The 20,213-nt window shown below is 38.3% G+C and overlaps 1 protein-coding gene across 1 annotated transcript in view; it reads left to right on the forward strand.

Annotated features, from left to right (window-relative positions):
* The first annotated feature begins 1,312 nt into the window (after nucleotides 1-1,312).
* LOC128615915 (voltage-dependent T-type calcium channel subunit alpha-1I-like) overlaps nucleotides 1,313-20,213 on the forward strand; it is a 144,173-nt gene continuing 125,272 nt past the window's right edge. Inside the window, exons 1-2 of the mRNA XM_053638313.1 lie at nucleotides 1,313-1,602; nucleotides 9,158-9,291. Coding sequence (XP_053494288.1) covers nucleotides 1,447-1,602; nucleotides 9,158-9,291 — 290 coding nt within the window. The 5' untranslated portion in view covers nucleotides 1,313-1,446. The remainder of the gene's footprint in view (nucleotides 1,603-9,157; nucleotides 9,292-20,213) is intronic.

Consider the following 20,213-nt stretch of genomic DNA (forward strand, 5'->3'; position numbering starts at 1 on the left):
AGCACAGTGGTTGTCTCATATATGAACCACCAGGGAGGGTTATGTTCACCCCCCCCCCCCCCCCCCGCCCATTCAGGCAGGTACTAATTCTGCTCTGGGCAGAGGGAAAGTTCTTGTTAGTGAGTGCAATGTACATTCTGGGCATCTGGAATGTGGGGGAATATCCTGTCAAGGCAGGGGCTGAGGTCCAGGGGTTGGAGACGCCATCAATTGGTGGAGTCCATATGGCGGAGGTTCAGCCAAGAGGAAGCGGATATGTTCCCCTCTGAGGAGACAACACACTGCCCGCTGTGGTTCGCCCTCACTCCTCCCGTGGCTGAGGTCACGTCTGTATGCTTTTCCCCCAATCGCTCTGCTCCCAGTTCCAGCTAGAGTTTGTCAAGACCGTCTATGTCTGCTGCTAATAGCACCTTATTGGCCAGCTTGAATATGGTTCTCAAAGATAATATCCCTGCTAGACGATTGAGAGATGCCCATCCACAGGGTTGATTTATCACCCTCGGGCAGAACTATGGAAACTGAGGGTCTGGCCTCTGCGGCGCCCCAGCTCATAGATTCTGGTCTCACAACTGCGGTTGTAGAGACCATGTTGAACACTAGAGCACCATTGTGCTGACACAGTGGTGACTTTTTCACGCGGTTCACAGGTGCCGTTTTTAAACCACGTCATCTGATCACGGCAGGCCTATAAATAGGCATGATGTTACACAAGCAGCAATTACCGGTCATGCGCAAGTGTGCTTCCCACAGCGTGGAGCTTACACATTGTATTGTTCCCTTCTCAGGGAACAGGGTTAGCTGGGTAACCCCGATGTTCTTCCTCTTTTAAAGTGAAGCTTAAAAATGTGCTTTTGTGTTCACATTTTCCCCATCTGGACTTTAATTCTCTTGCATCTGCCTGACATTTTTTGCTAATGGGATTTTCACAAGCAATGTCTTAAAGCAATGTCTGAAATTAAAAATATGTTCAAATATTACAAAAATATTTTTCTTTCATCTGTGGTGGAAGACATATCATATGGATAATAAGAAGATACAGTAAATGGTAGTAAAAACAGATTTTTCAAATTAATGATGCATGAGTGTTAGTTCTATACTCTCTGGAACTGGCTGTTGGTCTTTTGATTGATCATCTTTTTGCATTCTTCAGAATATTGAGCATGACAGAATTTGCTAAACATTTAAAATGTAAACACTTTGAAAAACAATAATATCAACCCTTAAAATCGACTGTCCAATAGCAGATATGGTAATGTGTATCTTATAAAAGGATCTATGAAGTATCCACAATAATAGAATAACCTGTGGATATAGAGTGCATTGTGGACATATACAAATTCAGAAAGAACAACTATGCGTATCACTCTACATTATAAGCAATACATACGTATTAACCTGAATGTTTCTTGCATGTGAAGCAATATCAAGGCAATACAACTGAAATGAATGAAACTGAATTCAACTGAGTTGGCCTTAACTGTGGGCTGCACATGGTTTGAGCGAGTGAGTATGATGGTGATCCTGTTGAACTGTGTGACTCTGGGAATGTACCAACCGTGCGAGAACATCGACTGCTCCTCACAACGCTGCCAGATCCTGCAGGTGAGAATTCCTTAACTTTCTTGAATACTCTTTCTCAGTCATTCAATTACAGTGTACGGAATATAACACTTTGGGGTATGCTGTTATAGGAAAATAATCAATATGATGCCGGCTGAATATTTCTCTAACTGGACACCCCAAATTGTTTTATTTATTTAAAGTGAAATTAATAAGAATGCACCTTGTTCTAATCCCTTTCTGTCCAATCAGACTCCAGAATTCAGCAGTGCTGTGGTATAAATTTCATTAGTATGCACTGATTGTAGATTTTGTTAGTATGAATGTTTTTCTTCACATACACACAGCTCTAGTATTTATGGATATTCCACTGATTTATTATAGATATAGATATCTCAACCCTTAAACCCTAAGCTACGAGTTATGGAACTTATTAAACCTACAAAAATACACTACAAAGTGAAACTCATAGTTCTTTCAGTAATTATAGTGCACGTCAATGTATGACATGATCAGAAAAAGTTGGATTTATCATAAAACCTGCCTCAGGTGTTGTCACTGTCTGTAGGACTACCAGACTGATAAAATATAAAATTGTCTATATAGGCTCGTTTGGTGTACATAGCCAAGTAGAGGCACAGCTAAGCTATCATTGTATAGGTTGCAAAGTATATTATCTTTCCTTATGCCCTGCTCATATCATATTCACATAAACTTGAACTCATATAGACATTTACACACCTTGTTTTCCTGCTCAGCATCAGAGGATGTTACTGTTTCAGTTTCCCCTTTACTGGTTTCAAAAAAGAAAGAAAGAAAAAAAAAGAAAATCGGCATATATAAAATTAAAAGTAGCGTTTGGCAGAATTGAGAGCTGTCAGTAAATAAGAGATGAGTGTTTTCACATATTTTCCTGTAAACCCTGTCTGATTGGTCTTGCCTATGATGACTGAAGATATAAAATTACAGGCCGTCTTCTTTTACTGATGTTCAGTTAGGTTGTGACAAACCGCTCCAAGTGGAGAATTATTCGGGGCTAAAGAAAAAATCTTCGGGGCAAAATGTGATTTATTTTAAAAATGAATTTTACTTAATATTGTTTTCTTAACAATAAATATGTAATGCAAGTAATGTAATTTTATTGACATCAGTAACTGTAATAAAAATTACATAAATTGAAAATTTAATGTGTTACATTACTGCATTATCAGTAAAAGTAATTAGATTACAGTAATGTGTTACTTTGTACTTTGTAACATGTTACACCCAACTGTGGTTATTATAACACTGGCATAAAATAAGTCACATGATCATAACATTGGTGTATGTGGGAGTAGGAAGATTGTAAAAAGAGATTGGGTTAGAATAAATACATCATAGAGAGCTGCAGATAGACATCTTTTTGTAGTTAAGCATTCAAATCGGGTTCTCTTAGCGCATATGTAGACCAAGGCTCCAAATCTGTAAGGCATCTACAGACCCCCTGATGTGCCACTCCACCCATGTTTGTGCAGCACCATCATTTCTAGCCACGAGTACAACAATTGGACAAGAATGAGAACTGGTTTACATCTAACCAAATTAGCAAGTATACAGCTAGCCTACACAAGTGCCTAAACAAAAATAGACCATTTAGTTCTATTTAGAACACCAGCTGAATTATTTTTTTCTTTTTCATTTTGAAGACATCTGTTCCTCACAGAGATCAAAACCCAAGCACACCACACACACACACACACACACACACACACACACACACAGATGCACAAAGGATATCTTTCCATTCAAGTCTTTGGTGTGTTATCTGTAGCTTCATCACTCCTGTTTTAACCCCAGGCTGCTGATGTCTATCATAATTCGAACCGAACTCCTCGTAAGCTGCACGTCTGTTGCTGCTGGGTATAGCAAGACATGTGCAGGAATTATCCCATATCTCTTATACTCTCTAATCCAGTCCTTATATATTCTTTTGTCTTTCTGTCAAGGCAAAGCACCCAGGCAGATTTGTAAGGATTTCATAGAAGTTCAAAACTAACAGGCACTTCTGCTTCAGCTCAGTCAGGCTTTGATATAGCAATGGTTCCTCTAGTGGGATGCAATTAGTAATACTTGGACTAGATAAGTGTGACAAACTTTTTAATACCTACAATACTTCATTTGTGACATTTGTGAATAATCCTGACCAGTTCTGCAGAAATTTTTACCAATCCTGCCCACTCCCATAACCACATTTTTCACCAATCCTCCCTTCTTCCTGGGACACTGTTGACCAATCCTGCCCATTTCCACAGAATGTTTTACCAATCTCACCTGCTCCAATAGACACTACTGACCAATGCCTCCCACAAAAAGTTTGACCTATGCCACCCACACCTCAGGAGGTTTGACTAATTCTACCCACACCCAAAGAAAGTTTGCCCAATGTTTTCCACTTTCAAAGAAAGTTTGACCAATCCCACAGTCATGTAGACACTCTTGACAAATCATGCCCCATATCGCAGAATGTTTGACCAATCCTGTCCACTCCCACATACACTCTTGAACATACTTGGCCACTGCCGCAGAAATTTTGAGCAATCCCAGCCACACCCACAGAAAGTTTGATAAATCCTGTCCACTCCCACAAAAAGTTTGACCACTCCTACACACTTCCACAGACTGTAAACTCTTGAACATACTCAACCAATCCCACAGAAAGTTTGACCAATCTTGTCTACTTCCACAGAAAGCTTGACAAATTCCACCCACTTCACCAGCCAATCTTGACCAATCCCGCCTGCTTCTGCAGAAAGTTACACCACTCTCACCCACTCCTATAGACACTCTTTAACATGCTTGGCCACTCCCACAGAAAGTTTGACCAATCCTACCCACTTACAGAGAAAGTTTGACCAAACCTTCCCACCCCAGCAGATGTTCTTGACTAATCCTGCCTGAAACTGCAGAAGGTTTGACCACTCTCACCCACTCCTACTGACACTCTTGAGCAAATTCAGCCACACCCACAGAAAGGATGACCAATCACACCTGTTTCTGCTGACATTCTTAACCCCCCATTCCCCCAATATAAAATAATTATTTAGTAAACTATAGTGGCCAAGCAATCATTCATATCCAATATGTTCCCACGTTAATGAATTTGAAGTTTTATTGTTGAGTTTTGTGAGATTCTAGTCCCAATGTACACATCTAACTTGGACTTCAACAGTGTTTGGATTGCTGAAACTGAACATATCACTTTTATAAACACACACACACACACACACACACACACACACTTGAGAATAGTGACACGTCCTGATGTTGTGCTGTTCTGCTTTGATGCTGCTTTGAGTCTGCAAGCTTCCACTGAGAATCACATACACCCAAAGCCCCAATGTGATCATTTCACACACACATTCAAAGCCCTGTACAATCAGAGCACACATACACACATGCCAACACACTACATTCACAAAGGAAATAATTGCTCAGACATGAATTCCCCAAAGAAGAGGACACACTATCTTGTCACGCACACACAGCTGTAAAGATTTGTGAATACTGGTAATGTGAAAGGAGCTCCCTTACCAAGCTGTTCATGAGCACATTCTTCCTTCAGACATGTTTCTTTACTTGACTAGATGGTATGTGCAGGATAACATTCTCTTGAACCTTTGAGCTGATGTAAGACTTGAAAGTCTGAATGGGAAGACATTTTATCCAGGCTTTTTCAAGCACCTTGAGCCAAATCCATGATCCAGGTCATAACATAGGCAGGAGTAGACTTTACATGCAAATCTGTACTCATTACCCACAAATGAGGCAAGCTCAATCAAACCACATCTAGAGGGAACTATGGGAACTTCCTAGGAGGATGTAGTAACACATGCAAGACTTCATGAAGAGACAACATCATCAAACAGTGCATATACACAAGCAAGTCCAATGGTGAATAAATGGGATCAACAATTATCAAGGACATGGCTAGGGCTTATTTCCAAATGCTAAAACAAAATGTTTTTTCAAAGAAATACAAGCACTGTCAGGCATACCCTACAATAGAGATGCACCGATGTATCGGCCGATAATTGGTATCAGCCGATAGTTTAAAAACATCCGATGATCAGGGCAGATTATATCCTGTCAATCAAAAGCAGGTGGGAAAACACCTCAATTTTGTGCTGTGTGTAAAGCAGATGCCTCTTGTGTGGAATGATGACAAAACTGCAGTTTGTAAGCTCTGTAATCTCTGCACTGTTAAAATTTTACACCGGAAGTGAGCAGCAGTGAATGGGGAGTTTCAGTGTGGAGTCAAATTTATTTTATTTTTTTGCCCTGCTGCTCGAGCTGCTCGCACTGAATTAAAGGGCCAGTACACCGTTGAAAGATATAAATGAAGATGAGTTGACAAAAAAGTATATATTGCACAGAAAAATATATTCGTAGAGTAGTATGTTTCATATCCAGTTAATGTTAATATATAAAAAAGTTTATTGTATATTACCAGATTGATGTTCAATAATGATGTAGAAATGCTTTTGTTTGTGGTGAGTGAGTGAGGGCCTAACAGGAGGGTTTTTTTTTTTAGAATTCAGTCAATGTTAATATGAACAAATAGCATTGAAAAAGTTAAGAAATCTTAGTTTAATCTTCAGATTTTAGCTAATTAGATATTAGATATTTAGTTAATGTGTTAATGTTAATTAGAGTAATGTGTTTTCTGTTTATGAGACTAATTACTGTGAAACAACTTGTTGAAATGGAGAGAATAAAGCTTATATTTTCATTTCCTTAAAAGAAGTTAAAAGAAGGCATAAAAGGCAGAACTATCGGTATTGGTTATCTGTATCGGCCGATATCACTCTGAATAATCGGTTATCGGTATCGGCTGAGAAATTTTATATTGGTACATCTCTACCCTACAAGTGTGCCTGATTTTATAAAGCAATCTTATTAGGATCTGAGCCCAAGCAGTAAATAAGTTTCACAAATATTTAGCTTTTTATTTATTTATTTAATAGCTGATCTGTAGCAGTAATAGTGATTAGGTTGGTAATCAAACATTAGAGACTCCAGGTGTTCAAAAACTTTTGTCTGGCAGTGTATGTGTAAATGCTGATGGTTTCACTGGAATTGGCCTAGTGATTTCCATTAAAGATTTACTTATTATAATCTAATGGTTTCTATTAAACATGCTTTATTAGGTTGTAATGGTTCCTAATGTTTAGGAAAATACATTGTTCAGTTTTTGTCACTAGGAATCAATCCAGTGTGCTGCTTTGCCAAGCATTTCTTTCTGGCCAGTTGGATCTTAATGCCATGGGTAGTTTTGCAGACCTTGCCACAAATGCATCTTGACCTTGTAATTGATAATCCGTTTACATGGATCATCTTCCTTAGATGTGTCCTGGTAGGGGGCTCATTCTCCACCCTCTGAGGTTATGATTTGGTAGGGACATTCATAGAGATTGTGGGGATTTCCTCACAGAAGATGCAGGTGGGGCTCCTACAACTTTATGACCTATGCTGTCTTTTTGAGCAGTGACTGGCTAACCATTACAAGATTACCTTTTTGTCATGATAGTCAGGAGTTTTGATGCAGACAAATGTGGACTACACATTTTGGGAATTCTGATGATACCAGAGCCATCCATCACTGGGAGTCAATTTAGCAAAAATAGCCATGGGAGGGCCGTATGCCATACGCTGTCTCCGGTGAACTCATCTATGCACAAGAGGGTAGACAGCGCTTTCCTTCAAGTGTTTTACAATGCCCTGTGATGCAGCACAAGCAGAATTTTGAAAATATGTTGTTAGCTGGCCTAATGTGTCTCGGAAGAAACGTGTTATATGATGGGGAGAGATGGCTGGTGGGAATCAGTAGTTAGGGATAAAATGGAGGAATACAATTAACTTTTTTTGGTAGTTGAAGGACTAGTTGTAGTACATGTGTATTATCCATAATTCCCTGTAGGCATATATCAGTTTAACACCAAAAGGGGCAGTGATTAATCATGTTTTAGCCCACTGATTAATCATATTTCTCACCATAGCAGCTGGAAGCCAATAAAATGTGAGTAAACAAAGTAAGGCAGGGGTTCCCAAACATTTCCAGGGCAAGGCCCCCCAAATGGCATTAACATTTAACCGAGGCTCCCCTTTTGCAAGATATCTTTAAAACTAGAAATAAAAATACAGATACTAAAATACTAAAAATACAGACTTCTGAATATACCCCCCCCCCTTTTTTTTATTAATAATTACATCTTACATCTTTACATTACATTACATTAGGAATTGATTGTGTGCGTGTGTGTGGTTGTCTGAGAGTGAGAAAGAGAAAACACACTAGTGCGAGGGATGGGCTTGGTGGCTCCGACCAAATTGTTGAGGCCCCCCGGGCGCCCCCTGGTGGCCCCCACATTGAAAACCACTGAACTAAGGGATGTGCTTGTTTGAAGTCTGGGCTGTTTAAATATCACAGAATATTAATGATAAGTTCAATGTCATTTTGTAAACATCATTATAGTGCACTTATTGTGTAAAACAATGCTGTTTTACACATATACTGTAGCATATATGTCTTATGATAATTGGCCACAAATAAGCATTTGAAATCGACATAAAATATATTGGGAAGGTCAAATCCTAAATACCCCCGAGACTTTTTTCTTTCTTTTTTTTTTTTTAAATTTTTAAATTTTTTTTATAAAACAGTAGCATTAATGATACACACAGGAGAAAGTAAAAGCAGGAAATTTTGTGAAAGCTAAACTTCTAATTTAGTATTACTCCTTTCATCCAAGCTTCATTTCATTCCATTATAGTACATGCAATGAAATCAGATGTGGACTTAAATGTTTTGGACGTCAGGTGGTACAAACAAAAAAGCTGTAATTGCTTTGCCTTTGTTACATGTTGACCACTCGGCCCTGCCTCTCATCTAATCGCTCCAGCTAATTCTTACTAATAAGCTAATGAAGCCTTTCATAAAGAAATGTCACATCACTTAGTCTGTCGATTACCGCCTCTTGAGCTATTATCTGCAACTAATTTTGAATCAGCGTGTAGCCTGGGGAATTTCGAAATTCTTACAAATTCAGATCTGGTAATTAAACAGTATTTTATAGTTAATAAGACAGTTGTTAAACACAAGTGCAGCTGCTGATGTCAGAGATATATTGCAGTCATGTCTGAATTTGATTAAAATTCTATCGATGCACATGTTCTGCTGCTATCTTGCTCTCACACAAATACACACAAACATACACGAATCCATGGAGCATACAAGTGGCCCAATGCCAGATGTTTTAGAAAGAACAAATAATCTCTTTTACAAGATATGTAGAAGCGGAAATTTCTTGCTCTGCCTGCTGTTTTTAATTAACTCTTTGTTTTGATGGATACTTATGTATGAGTGCATTCAGACACTACTAATTATTCCACCAGTTTAACATGCTGATATTGATAAGGAAATAAATATCACTTTCATTCGCCTCATAATCACCGTCAGTTTGATGTGAATCAAACCTCTGCATATATCATGTAAAGAGAATTAGTATCACTTTAATTAAACTTTTTGTCTTGTTCCTGTTTTGTTCTTTTTGCCTCCCAGGCATTCGATGCAATTATTTATATCTTCTTTGCCGTGGAGATGGTGGTGAAGATGGTGGCTCTCGGCATCTTTGGTCGTCGCTGTTACCTTGGTGACACATGGAACAGACTGGACTTCTTCATCGTCATGGCAGGGTGAGTGTGGGCGGGACTAAGAGGAGCCATGAGGTGCTAAGCTAGCCTCTAACAAGATTGTGGGAAAACTTGGATAATTCTTTATGAACACATGATATTTGTGATATCTACACTAAGAGCTGTATTTCTACACTAAGAGCTGTATTGTGATATCTACACTAAGAGCTGTATCTACACTAATAGCTGTATGTGGTGAGGATTAAATACCAGAATTGTGCACACTGCTGTTCAGACCTCAGATGTTACTACTGACTTTAGTGTTAATTGGGCATTAGGGTAGAGTTAGTCAAAAACAGAAGTGTAGCTTAGTTAAACTTTTAATTCTGACCTTTTTTTCACAATATAATTTTGAGCAAGGAGCAGCGTTAAGTCCAGCGCCACTGAAAATTTGTTGTAACCAAACTATTGCTGTCATGTCATGGCAAAGTCATGAATCCATTTCCCAGAATACACTGCAAACTACAAAAATGGCCAACGACTACAACTCCCAAAACTACACACAGACACATCACCTTCTCCTGAGGACTAATCAGAGACACCTGTTCCCAATTACACTCACAATCAGACCACAAGTAAAAGAGACTCTCATAGAAAATGTCTTAGTGAAGAAATATGTGAAGTTACGTTTTGTCTGTGCTATTACCAAGCCTTGATACCTTGTTTGTTTATTCGGGTTTTGACTTTGTTCTTGTTTTCGACCTCGTCTTTTTGCCTTACCTTGTTAGGACTGTTTGCCTGATCACCTGAGCCCTGCATATATGTATATGCATGTGTATGTATGCATGCATGCATGCATATATATATATATATGCATATATGATTTGTGCACGGAGCTTGCATATATATATATATATATATATATATATATATATATATATATATATATGCATATATGACTTGTGCACGGAGCTTGCATGTTCTCCTGAGTTTCCTCTGGGAACACCAGTTTCCTGCCCCAGTCCAAAGACATACATTGTAGGCTGACTGGCATTCCCACATTGCCCATAGTGTGTAAATGTGTGTGCAGTTGTGCCATGCGATGAGTTGGCACCTTGTCCAGGGTATCCCCTGTCTTTTGTCCTGAGTTGCCTGGGATAGGCTCCAGGTTCCCCCGATACCTTGTCTAGGATAAGCGGTGTGGAAAATGGATGGAAGGATGGATGGAATTGTGATCTTGTTCTCAGTGTATCTTGAACAGTATTGGCTCAATACAAGCCATTGTATGAATTATCTCCTGAAGATGCAGATACAGAAATATTTTTGGTGTTTTATATCCATGCAACATACATTTAGATACAAAAGTACAGAACTCAAGTATGAGGAGGTGTCCTCTCTGCTTTTGAGAAAGAAAGTTCAGAGTTCCTCTTGGAGAGTTTCCCAGAAAAACAGACTCGAACAAACAGTGTGATGGAGCAATGCGCAAAAGAGTTTCTCGAAACCTGGACTGCAGCCATATTGCGTATCTCACATAAACAGTCATAAATGGCAGCATTGGCTGTAGATGTAACAGACTGGAATAAACTTCACTAAGCGAGGTGATGGCTGTACACCACGCTGCAGGCCATTCATGAAGAGGATTAAGTACAGATGTTTAATTCCAATCTATGCCCTAACATATGAATTTGAATAAAACTCCAGCTCTGCAGGCAGAAAATGAAAGGATGTTTTTTTTAAAAGAATTTATATTTTCTTGTTGTCTTGTTCTGTCATTAGGAAGTTATCATGTGATCACACAGGAATCTGTTGTGAGTGTAGGTTTTTGTGGTTTCCTGATTCGTGCATTTGTCTATGCAGTCAATTCATTGTCAGCAAATTATAACTGTCCTGACATGCTTTTCCATTTCTGACTGAGAGTACACGGTGTGCTTTTTTACTGCTGCTTCTCATCTGAGCTTTTTATTTCGTTCATTTTTTCATTGTTTTTTCCCCCCATTTGTCTGCTTGATGTTTTTGTGTCTGTCTTTTGTTTTATTGCTTTAATGTTTTAGTTCACTGGTTGTAATGGAGTGCCAGAGCCAAGCTTGAATGGTGGATTTGCTTTTGTCGGATAAACTCAACAAAAAAAGAAACATCTTTTCACATTTCAACTGCTTTTATTTCCAGCAAATTTCCTAACATGTGTAAATTTTTGTATTAACACAAAAATATTCAACAACTGAACAAGTTTCACAGACATCTGACGAACAGAAATGGAATAATGAGTCCCTGACCAAAGGAAGGGGGGGGGGGGGGTGTCAATATTAAAAGTAACAGTCAGTATCTGGTGGCCAACAGTTGCCTTAAGTACTACAGTGCACCTCATCCTCATGGACTGCACCAGATCTGCCAGTTCTTGCTTTGAAATGTTACGTCTCAATCACGTCTGTAATTCTTATTTGAATTTTACAAAATTATCTTTAAAATACATTTTCCTAAAAAAAGGGATATTCAAATCTGACCACGGTAGGAGCATTTGAAGGACCATGAACCAGCCTGTTTTTCCCAAAATTGTAACACGACTGTGTGCTTGAGAAAGCGACTATGAAAATTCTAATTGGTTCATCTGCCCTGTGACACTCCATGAGCAAACGTTTGAAAAGATGAGATGGCAGGCTTCATTTATCTCTGAAGAAGCATGTGCTAGCCTTCACCCTTCCAGACTGGTAACTGCAGGTGGTAATTGGCTAAAACTAAACTGCATATAATCGGGTAGCAAAATAAGAAGTGTATATTAGTGTATCTGTATACATAAATGTATGAGAAAGAAAACTTTCATGAAGCTTTCCTAGACATGAGTGTAGATTTGAGTGATGAGTTATCTGTGTCTGATTATTGATTGTGTTTAGTTATACGGCATTAAAACGAGTACATTGTACCTGTTATAGGAAAATAATAAATGAAGAGACGTTGTGATGTCTGATGAAAAGTGGGGTTAGTCTTACCACCCTGAAATCGATTATTTGTTATTTATTAAAGAATGACACTATTATTCTATTATTATTATTTCTACTATTATTATTTTTAACACTATTATTATTATTTCCCCCAAGTTGGTCACCTGCAAATTCCCACGCACCAGCCACCTATCCCCTATCATACGACAACTACCAACCGGAGAGGGTAAAGGCTTCCTCTGAGACATGTTTCACCAGCCAAACACATATTTACAAACTATTGCTCATGCTGTATCACTGTGCAGCGTAACACACTCTGAGGAAAGCGCTATCCACCCTCTTCCACATTCATGAGCTCACAGACGCCCATGATTGGTTCACATCACTGTTATTGACAGAGGAGTGAGAGTAAGGCATCCCTCCTTTCCTGAGAGAATGACCACTTTTGCTCCATTGGATCCCAGCCATGGGTGGTGGCACCATAACTAAAAGAACAACATTTTTATCCATTTACAGTTAATCTTGTGAAACATTATGTTACCTTACAGCAGCTTAAACAGTCAGTCCAGTCACCAGCCTTAATTTTTTTCTGCATGTTGCAAAATGTAAATATACAGCTTTACCTCTGAATGGTACAAAAGCACTGACACTGGAGACTCTTTCCAAACATGCTTAATGTCTTCTTACAGAAAAGTTCATTATTAATGCTTGATATTAATAAGTTTTATATAAGTTTCCTTGAATTGGATCATAGAGATACACCAAAAATTCTACTGATGGATACAGACACCGTATTTCTGTGTTTGCTCATTTAATAGTCTGAATAAAGTAGTTAACGTGTAGGCAACAAAGACAATGTTTCAGCAATGTGCCATGAACATGAGAATGTCTCCACAGGTGTACTTTCAATGCACCTCGATGAAAGACCGGCAGTTTTTAGATGATTATGTGAGAGGTTTTTTTTTGTTTTTACATTTACATTTATTCATTTAGCAGACACTTTTATTTAAAGCGACTTACAAATGAGAAAATACAAGCAAGTTTTTTACTCTGTGTGCACATGTGACGGAGAACATTGTTGGAACACTGAGTTCTCAGCTGTGTATTGAACATGGATCAAGTCATGAATTGTGTAAATAACAGATGTGGCACAGTTCCCGATTGTGGAAACGCCTCAGTGGGATTTTGATGCACCATGGGTATGTGGCTTTTTTCGTGTGTGTGTGTGTGTGCGCGCGCGCGGTATATTAATGAAATTGTGATCCAGACACACCATGTCTGAATTTAAAGCAGTGTTGATCAGCTTGTTGGCAACATAGAGTAGATAATTCATACAAACAGCAGCTCAATTGTATCAGCATCTCTGCATCTTATCTGCTTATTTCTATCTATTTTCCTTGCCTCGCTAGCAAATGAGCGAATCTCTGTCTTGCTGTTCATCTTTTTCTCATCCTTCTCTTATTGTTTCACTCTGCCTTTTTTAGTGACCCATGACCGTTCCTGTGCTGCTCTCTGTGCTGAAGGTCATTACGTATGCAGGAGCATTTCACTTCCATCTGACAGCTTGACTATCAGCTTTACACTGACACGCGCACACATTTTTTTTCTTGCTCTCTCTTTCAGTTTCTTTCCCTCTTCAGTGCTATCTCTTTCTCAACAGACACACACACACACACACACACACACACACACACACACACACTGTACCCCTCTGTTCTTTTCATCAATTGTCATGTATGACAGCTCAGCTGAAAATTCACACAGAAGTCGGACCTGAAACTCGAAACTTTTCTGACGTGCATCAAACTGATATTAGACACATGTACTGAAAGCAATTGAACAGTGACACAATTGTTGCACTTTGCCTCTATACTCTGAAATTTTAAATAATGGTGATGGGGTTCAAATTTGGGTCAGTGATTCTCAAAGGCTATGAAAAAAAAAAAAAATGACATGGATGCCCAACATTCAACCAATCAGGACAGTTCAGTTCTATTCATGTATTTTATAAGGGAATACCTTAGGAACGGCATTTTTTGTGGTGTATCAATCTCAGCATCTCTGCTCAGTTGAGAAACAGTTCACACAAACCAACACAAAAAAGAACCAACAGAAACTCACACAGATTGTGTATTGAAAAGAAAAAAAATCGTGTGATTCTTGTGATGTGTGTGTTGGCACTGGTCTCTTTTAATCCTGTGAGAAGTTAGCGGTTGCTGTTGAAAGTTAATGGTTCTTGTCCAATTTGAAATCACAAAGAGGACATTGCTAGCGCGGTTACAGTAATGTTTAAAAGAAGAAGAAAAAGAATCAGCATTCCCAAACATAAAGGATAATAGTCAAGTTTTGCAATTAACGCCTAAAAACAAAAGCTTCTTCTCTTGCTTACCACTGTCCAGTGACATTTAAAGTCATATTAATGAGAAATCCAACTGCTACACAACACAGCTGCACCGAGTTACGACAGAGAATCTGCACTTCTAGTTTGCTACAATGAGTGCTATCGTGTTGATAGTGATTATTAGCCTGGACATTTGAAAGCTTGTAATAAACCAGCATGCTTATTTTAACCTACACATGTCCTGTCCAAGCCTGACAGTAATTAAGAAATGAACAGAGACCCGAGATGCTAGATATTTGTGCTGCTGAAGCATTTAAGATGCTAGCTGGGTGAAATGGAAAGCAGGCTAGTCACTATTATGAGTAGCAGTGTGTCAATACAGGCACATTTACAGTGCAAAACCAAGCTAGACAACAAGATTAACAGATGTTAAAAAAGCTTACATTTCTGCAAATGAACGGTAGATTTTAGTAGCCAAGGTCACATTCTCATATTTGCAGTTTCTGATCATACTGTAGGTATTTAGATCCAAATAAAAGGTGGAGCTAGTACTCACCTAATCAAGGGCACAAGGTGTATCATATTTCTTTATTAAGAAAGATTAGTTTAGCAAGCCGCTTTATCAGTGGGGTTGAGGATGTTAACTGACTAATATTAACTAGCTATACAGCCAACTGAAGCTACAGCTAACGTGAGCTAGTTTGCTAATGTTATGAGTTTAGCTTTGACTCATCTGCTAGAACAAGTTACTGTTAGTGAACTGTGTAAGCTATTTATTACAGAAAAGACAGATTTTCAAGAAAGGAAAAGAGCATTTTATTCCCAAACATTCTCCATGATGACAGATAAAAACAGATTTATAAAGAATAAATTAGCAAGCTAGCTCCATAGTTTTTATTAGCACTACTTAGTTAGCTATGCATTGTTAAGTTACGCTTCAGAAATCAGTTTTCACCCATAATCATGGAAAAGGTTTGGTAAAGAAATACCTATACATTGTGACCATTTGTTGAAAATCTTTGTATGCAAGACAGACTTTAATTCTTTGTGAATTAGCAAATTTGTTTTTTTCTTAATCCAGACGGTGATGTAAAGAGAAAGGGATAGATGGAGGAATGCTGCACCACTAAGTGTGAGATTATTTTGTGTCCTCTACACTTCAGGTGACTGACACAGCTTGAAGTATTCCCCTGCTGAGAAAAACAACAACAAAAAAACAATAGAAACCCGCATAGAATTTGTAATGGTTTTAATGGTTATAATGGGAATTGTATTGGTTTTAATGGAAACTGTAATGGTCTTTGTGGGTCTTTACTGGTAATTTGTTGCCTTCATGAAAGATGTATGACAGAGCAGACATATATACGTACAAGGTGCATACGTCTTGGTGCGCATACGTGCATATGTGTCCCTGTCTGCGTCAACATGTCTGTGTGGGTGGATGATGTTGTGTATGTCTGCAAGCTCCTCTTGAGCAGTGTTTTCTGCTGGCAGGTCTTGAGCCGTGCTGTGTGAGCTGGCAGCATACACGCTTAAGAGTGAGGACTGGAACAGATGGATGGATTTAATTGATATCAGGCTTCATGTCGGTGCGTGCATGTGTTTATGCATACAACTAAATATGCTAAATCACCCTTTAAACAAACACACAAGGATTCTTGTCTGTTAATGTGCAAGTGGTGTGTAATCTCGAATCTTTTGAAATATACACTCATGGGATTCAGTGGATCTGATAGGCTGCATCTAACACACCTATCCGAGTCATGTGCACTTTGCAGAAGATCATAATCGGTCAGTGCAGTGCACAGTGGGGGCAGTGGTGGCTTAGTGGTTAAGGCTCTGGGTTACTGATCAGAAGGTCATGGTTTGTGGAAGGTTAAGTGCTGTAGAGAACAAAATGTGTTGTTAAAAAATCAACATTTCTAATTTTTACATCTTTTGGATATATTTTATAATCCCCTCAAGGATTAACAGTGCTGTTAGCTAATAGTGAGGCAAGGAACTACTTTCTTTGTTCTCATTTTGACACTGAAACTTTTCTAAAAGTTTCCATTTGAAATGTTATATTAATATTAATTAGTTTTACTTAGATCTGCAGGTGATGCATTTAAGCAGGACTACTTCTTACAGCACTCTAGTTTATGTTTCTAATTGGATATTCATTATGCGTGCATTACTGTTATTTATTTAAATGTCTTTGTGGTGAGTGAATTTGATGTCTAATTGTGAATAATGTGTGTGCTTTGTATCTAATTTGATTCGTATTGACTCATATTGGCATTGTGTACTTACGGAGATGCATTCTGTATTCTCTGTACACACTCACACAGTTTGCCTAAAAGTAGCCTGCAGACTTTGTGTGACATTCAACTTGTCCTTTAACTGACTGGCGTAATAATGAATGAACATTTCAATTTCTGTCCCATTTTACTTATATATATCTATGTGTATGTGTATCTATCTATCTATCTATCTATCTATATATATATATATATATATATATATATATATATATATATATATATATATGTGTGTGTGTGTGTGTGTGTGTGTGTGTCATGTAAACGGAGAAGGAACTCTGAACTACAGTTCCCAGCAGCCACTGTATCACAGTCACATGACCACCTGCACCTGAAACACGTTCTTGTTAACGAGCACTCATGTATATAGCCACAGTTTGCATTGCATTCTTTGTTTTCTGTTTGTCTTTCTCTGCCATTGTTCCTGTTGCTGTGTTTATGATCTTTGGTTTATGTTTATTTTTAGCCTTAGTGTTTTGCTGCTGATTCATAGTTCTTGTTTTGTGTTTGGTTGTGCTATAAATTATAGAAATTCTGCACTTGCATCCGTCTCCACCTTGGAATTGTGACTGTGTGTGTGTTTGTGTGTGTGTGTGTGTTTTCAATCAACCTGGAATTGGACGTGTGTCTATATTGTCTCAATGCACTGTGAAGAGGATAATTCGAGTGACCAAAAAATCTCCAAGGATCACAGCTGGAGAATTGCAGAAGTTAGTTGTGTCTTGGGGTCAGAAAATCTCTAGATCACCTAGATCAGCTAGATCACCACAAGTTGTTTGGAAGGGTTTCAAGAAAAAAGCCTCTACTCTCATACAAATACAAACTCGAGCGTCTTCAGTTTGCCAGAAACTACTGGAACGTCAAATGGGATTGGGTTCTATGGTCCGATGAAACCGAGAGTTTTTTGGCAATAAACACTAGAGGTGGTTTTGGAACACACAGAGAGGTAGCCATATGGAAAAGTACTTTATGCTCACAGCTAAATAAGGTGGTGGCTTTTTTGGGGCTGTTTTTCTGCCAGAGGACCTGGACATTTTGTTAGGATACATGGCTTCGTGGACTCTATCAAATATCAACAGATATTAAATGAAAACCTGACTGCCTCTGCCAGAAAGCTTAAATTGGGCCATGCTTGGATCTTCCAACAGGACAATGATCCAAAACATTCAAAATCAACACAAAAATGGTTTACTGACCACAAAATCAAGGTCCTGCCATGGCCATCCCAGTCCCCTGACTTGAACGCCATAGAAAACCTGTAGGGTGAACTGAAGAGGAGAGTCCACCAGCATGAACCTCAAAATTTGAAGGATTTGGAGAGATTCTGTATGGAGGAATGGTCTCAGATCCCTTGCCTTGTATTCTCCAACCTCTTCAGGCATTATAGGGGAAGACTCCGAGATGTTATCTCTGGAGGTAGCACAAAGGTAGCACAAAGTATTGGTTAAAAGGGTGCCAATAATTGTTGCACACCTATATTTAACAAAGATTTTTTTTTGGATAAACTTTTTTGTTTGCAATTGTTTGATATCTATAAGAGCAGAGTATTTTTGTGAATACTTTTAACAAAACATCAAAAGGTTAAACAATAAAGACATTTTTTCACAGCCTTCTTTGCTCAAATTTACCAAGGGTGCCAATATTAGTGGAGGGCACTGTATACAGCACTCTTACACCATTATTTTAGGTGTAACGTACTCACACACAGCTTTTGTATATGAGAATCTGTGTCAATTTGCAATCTAATGAACTCTGAATTTACATTTGTTTCTAGATTATACTCAGTTTGTAATTAGGTTTACAACATGTTTTTAAGTATTTAATTAGTAATCTGGATTTGAAGCTAGTGCAACTAGATTAAAAGAAGTTTGTGTATACAATATTCTGCTGTACAATGCAGTAGAAGAATATTTAACCATTTATTACTCATAATATTGCTGCAAGATTATTTTACTCATTGCTTATTCTACCTCCTCTTCTCACACAAGTTGGCAAAAGAGCATGTGGTTATCTCTGTAGCAGTTACGGATTAAGAACTTTGCTCAAGGGCAGTGGCACTGGTATCTCTCCTGCTGCAGGCTCGCTTCCAATAACCCCTGCCAACTCTGGGATTTGATCTTGGGGTGCACGTCCCTCAGCTCTGGAATTGCTGTCTGTCAGTGCCACTTACCCAGAATGTTCCAGACTGTAATGCTCTACTGGGTTTGTGGTGTGTTTCCTCCGAATACTAAACACAGTAAACAGAAGAAATTGTAACCTTTTAAAAAACAAAACAAACAAAAAAAAACTCACAAAAAAACTAAACTTACAGTTCTGTCGTCTGTACGTTGATTGGACATTGCACTGACTTTTAGTTTCATCTCCAAACAGATTTTAAGGGGGAAAAAAAAAGATAGATTTAATAAGCAGGCAGAACAATAATAGCACACAACATTTACACAGCCATCACTGAATAAATCTACTCTCTGGCCTAGAAAGAAATCAGCCCCAGACTGTACTACATACCATTCTTATATCCATTGGTGGTGCAGTTGAGCTTGGTTTCACTAAAGTCCATAATAATCTGCATTAAAATATTAGTTAACTACAAATAATAAGATGAAACCTTATATCGATGTCTTTTTAGCTTTGAAAGACAAGAGGAGCTTAGATCTTGCTAACCCTCTGCTGGTGTGTAATATACAGAGCATATTTAATATGCAGCAAGCAAACACCAAGGCTGTGTTTTGGTTATTTTGCTCTAATATGCTCAACTTCACAGCCATCACGATTTACATTTGGAATCCCTGTCACTCATCTATCCCAATACTTTATCAGCAAAATGCAGTTTGTTAGATGACTACTTGGACGCCTGAGGGAACGAGCCAACACAACTGCAGATTTTGAGCTAAAGTTTGCCAGAAGGCATTGTGATCTCATTTCTTTTTCAAAAGAGGGAATGAATGTCAAGCAAAACTATAAACATATCTCATATTCGAAAGCATTTCCTGAAGCTTATCTTATGGAAATATGAATATTTAATTGCTGTTTCATTTTGTTTCATTTCTGTAATCTTCATTACGTTTTATATGAATTGAGTAATTAAGAAAAAATAAATTATTTAAAAAAATGCAAGTCTATCCCTGCCTCCCAATTTGCATACTATCCATACTAAATAGCATCCGAGATTAGACTTACTGTGTCCCAAATCATAGTATGTTGAAATGATCCCAAAGGTACCCGGATGGTCTACTATTTATTTCCAGTAGATTTTTGAAGTCTGGATCCATGGACACTTTTTTAGCTAATATTGCCCACAACTCCTTGCAGGATGGAGGAGGAGTGACGGTTTGCTTCACCGAATTCAAGCATGCATTTTAGAGAGGTATAAATGAAATGTGGAAAAATACATCATTAACAAAGTGGTTA

The sequence above is a fragment of the Ictalurus furcatus genome, chromosome 12 (assembly GCF_023375685.1).
Source record: "Ictalurus furcatus strain D&B chromosome 12, Billie_1.0, whole genome shotgun sequence".
In the NCBI taxonomy this organism is placed as follows: Eukaryota; Metazoa; Chordata; class Actinopteri; order Siluriformes; family Ictaluridae; genus Ictalurus; species Ictalurus furcatus.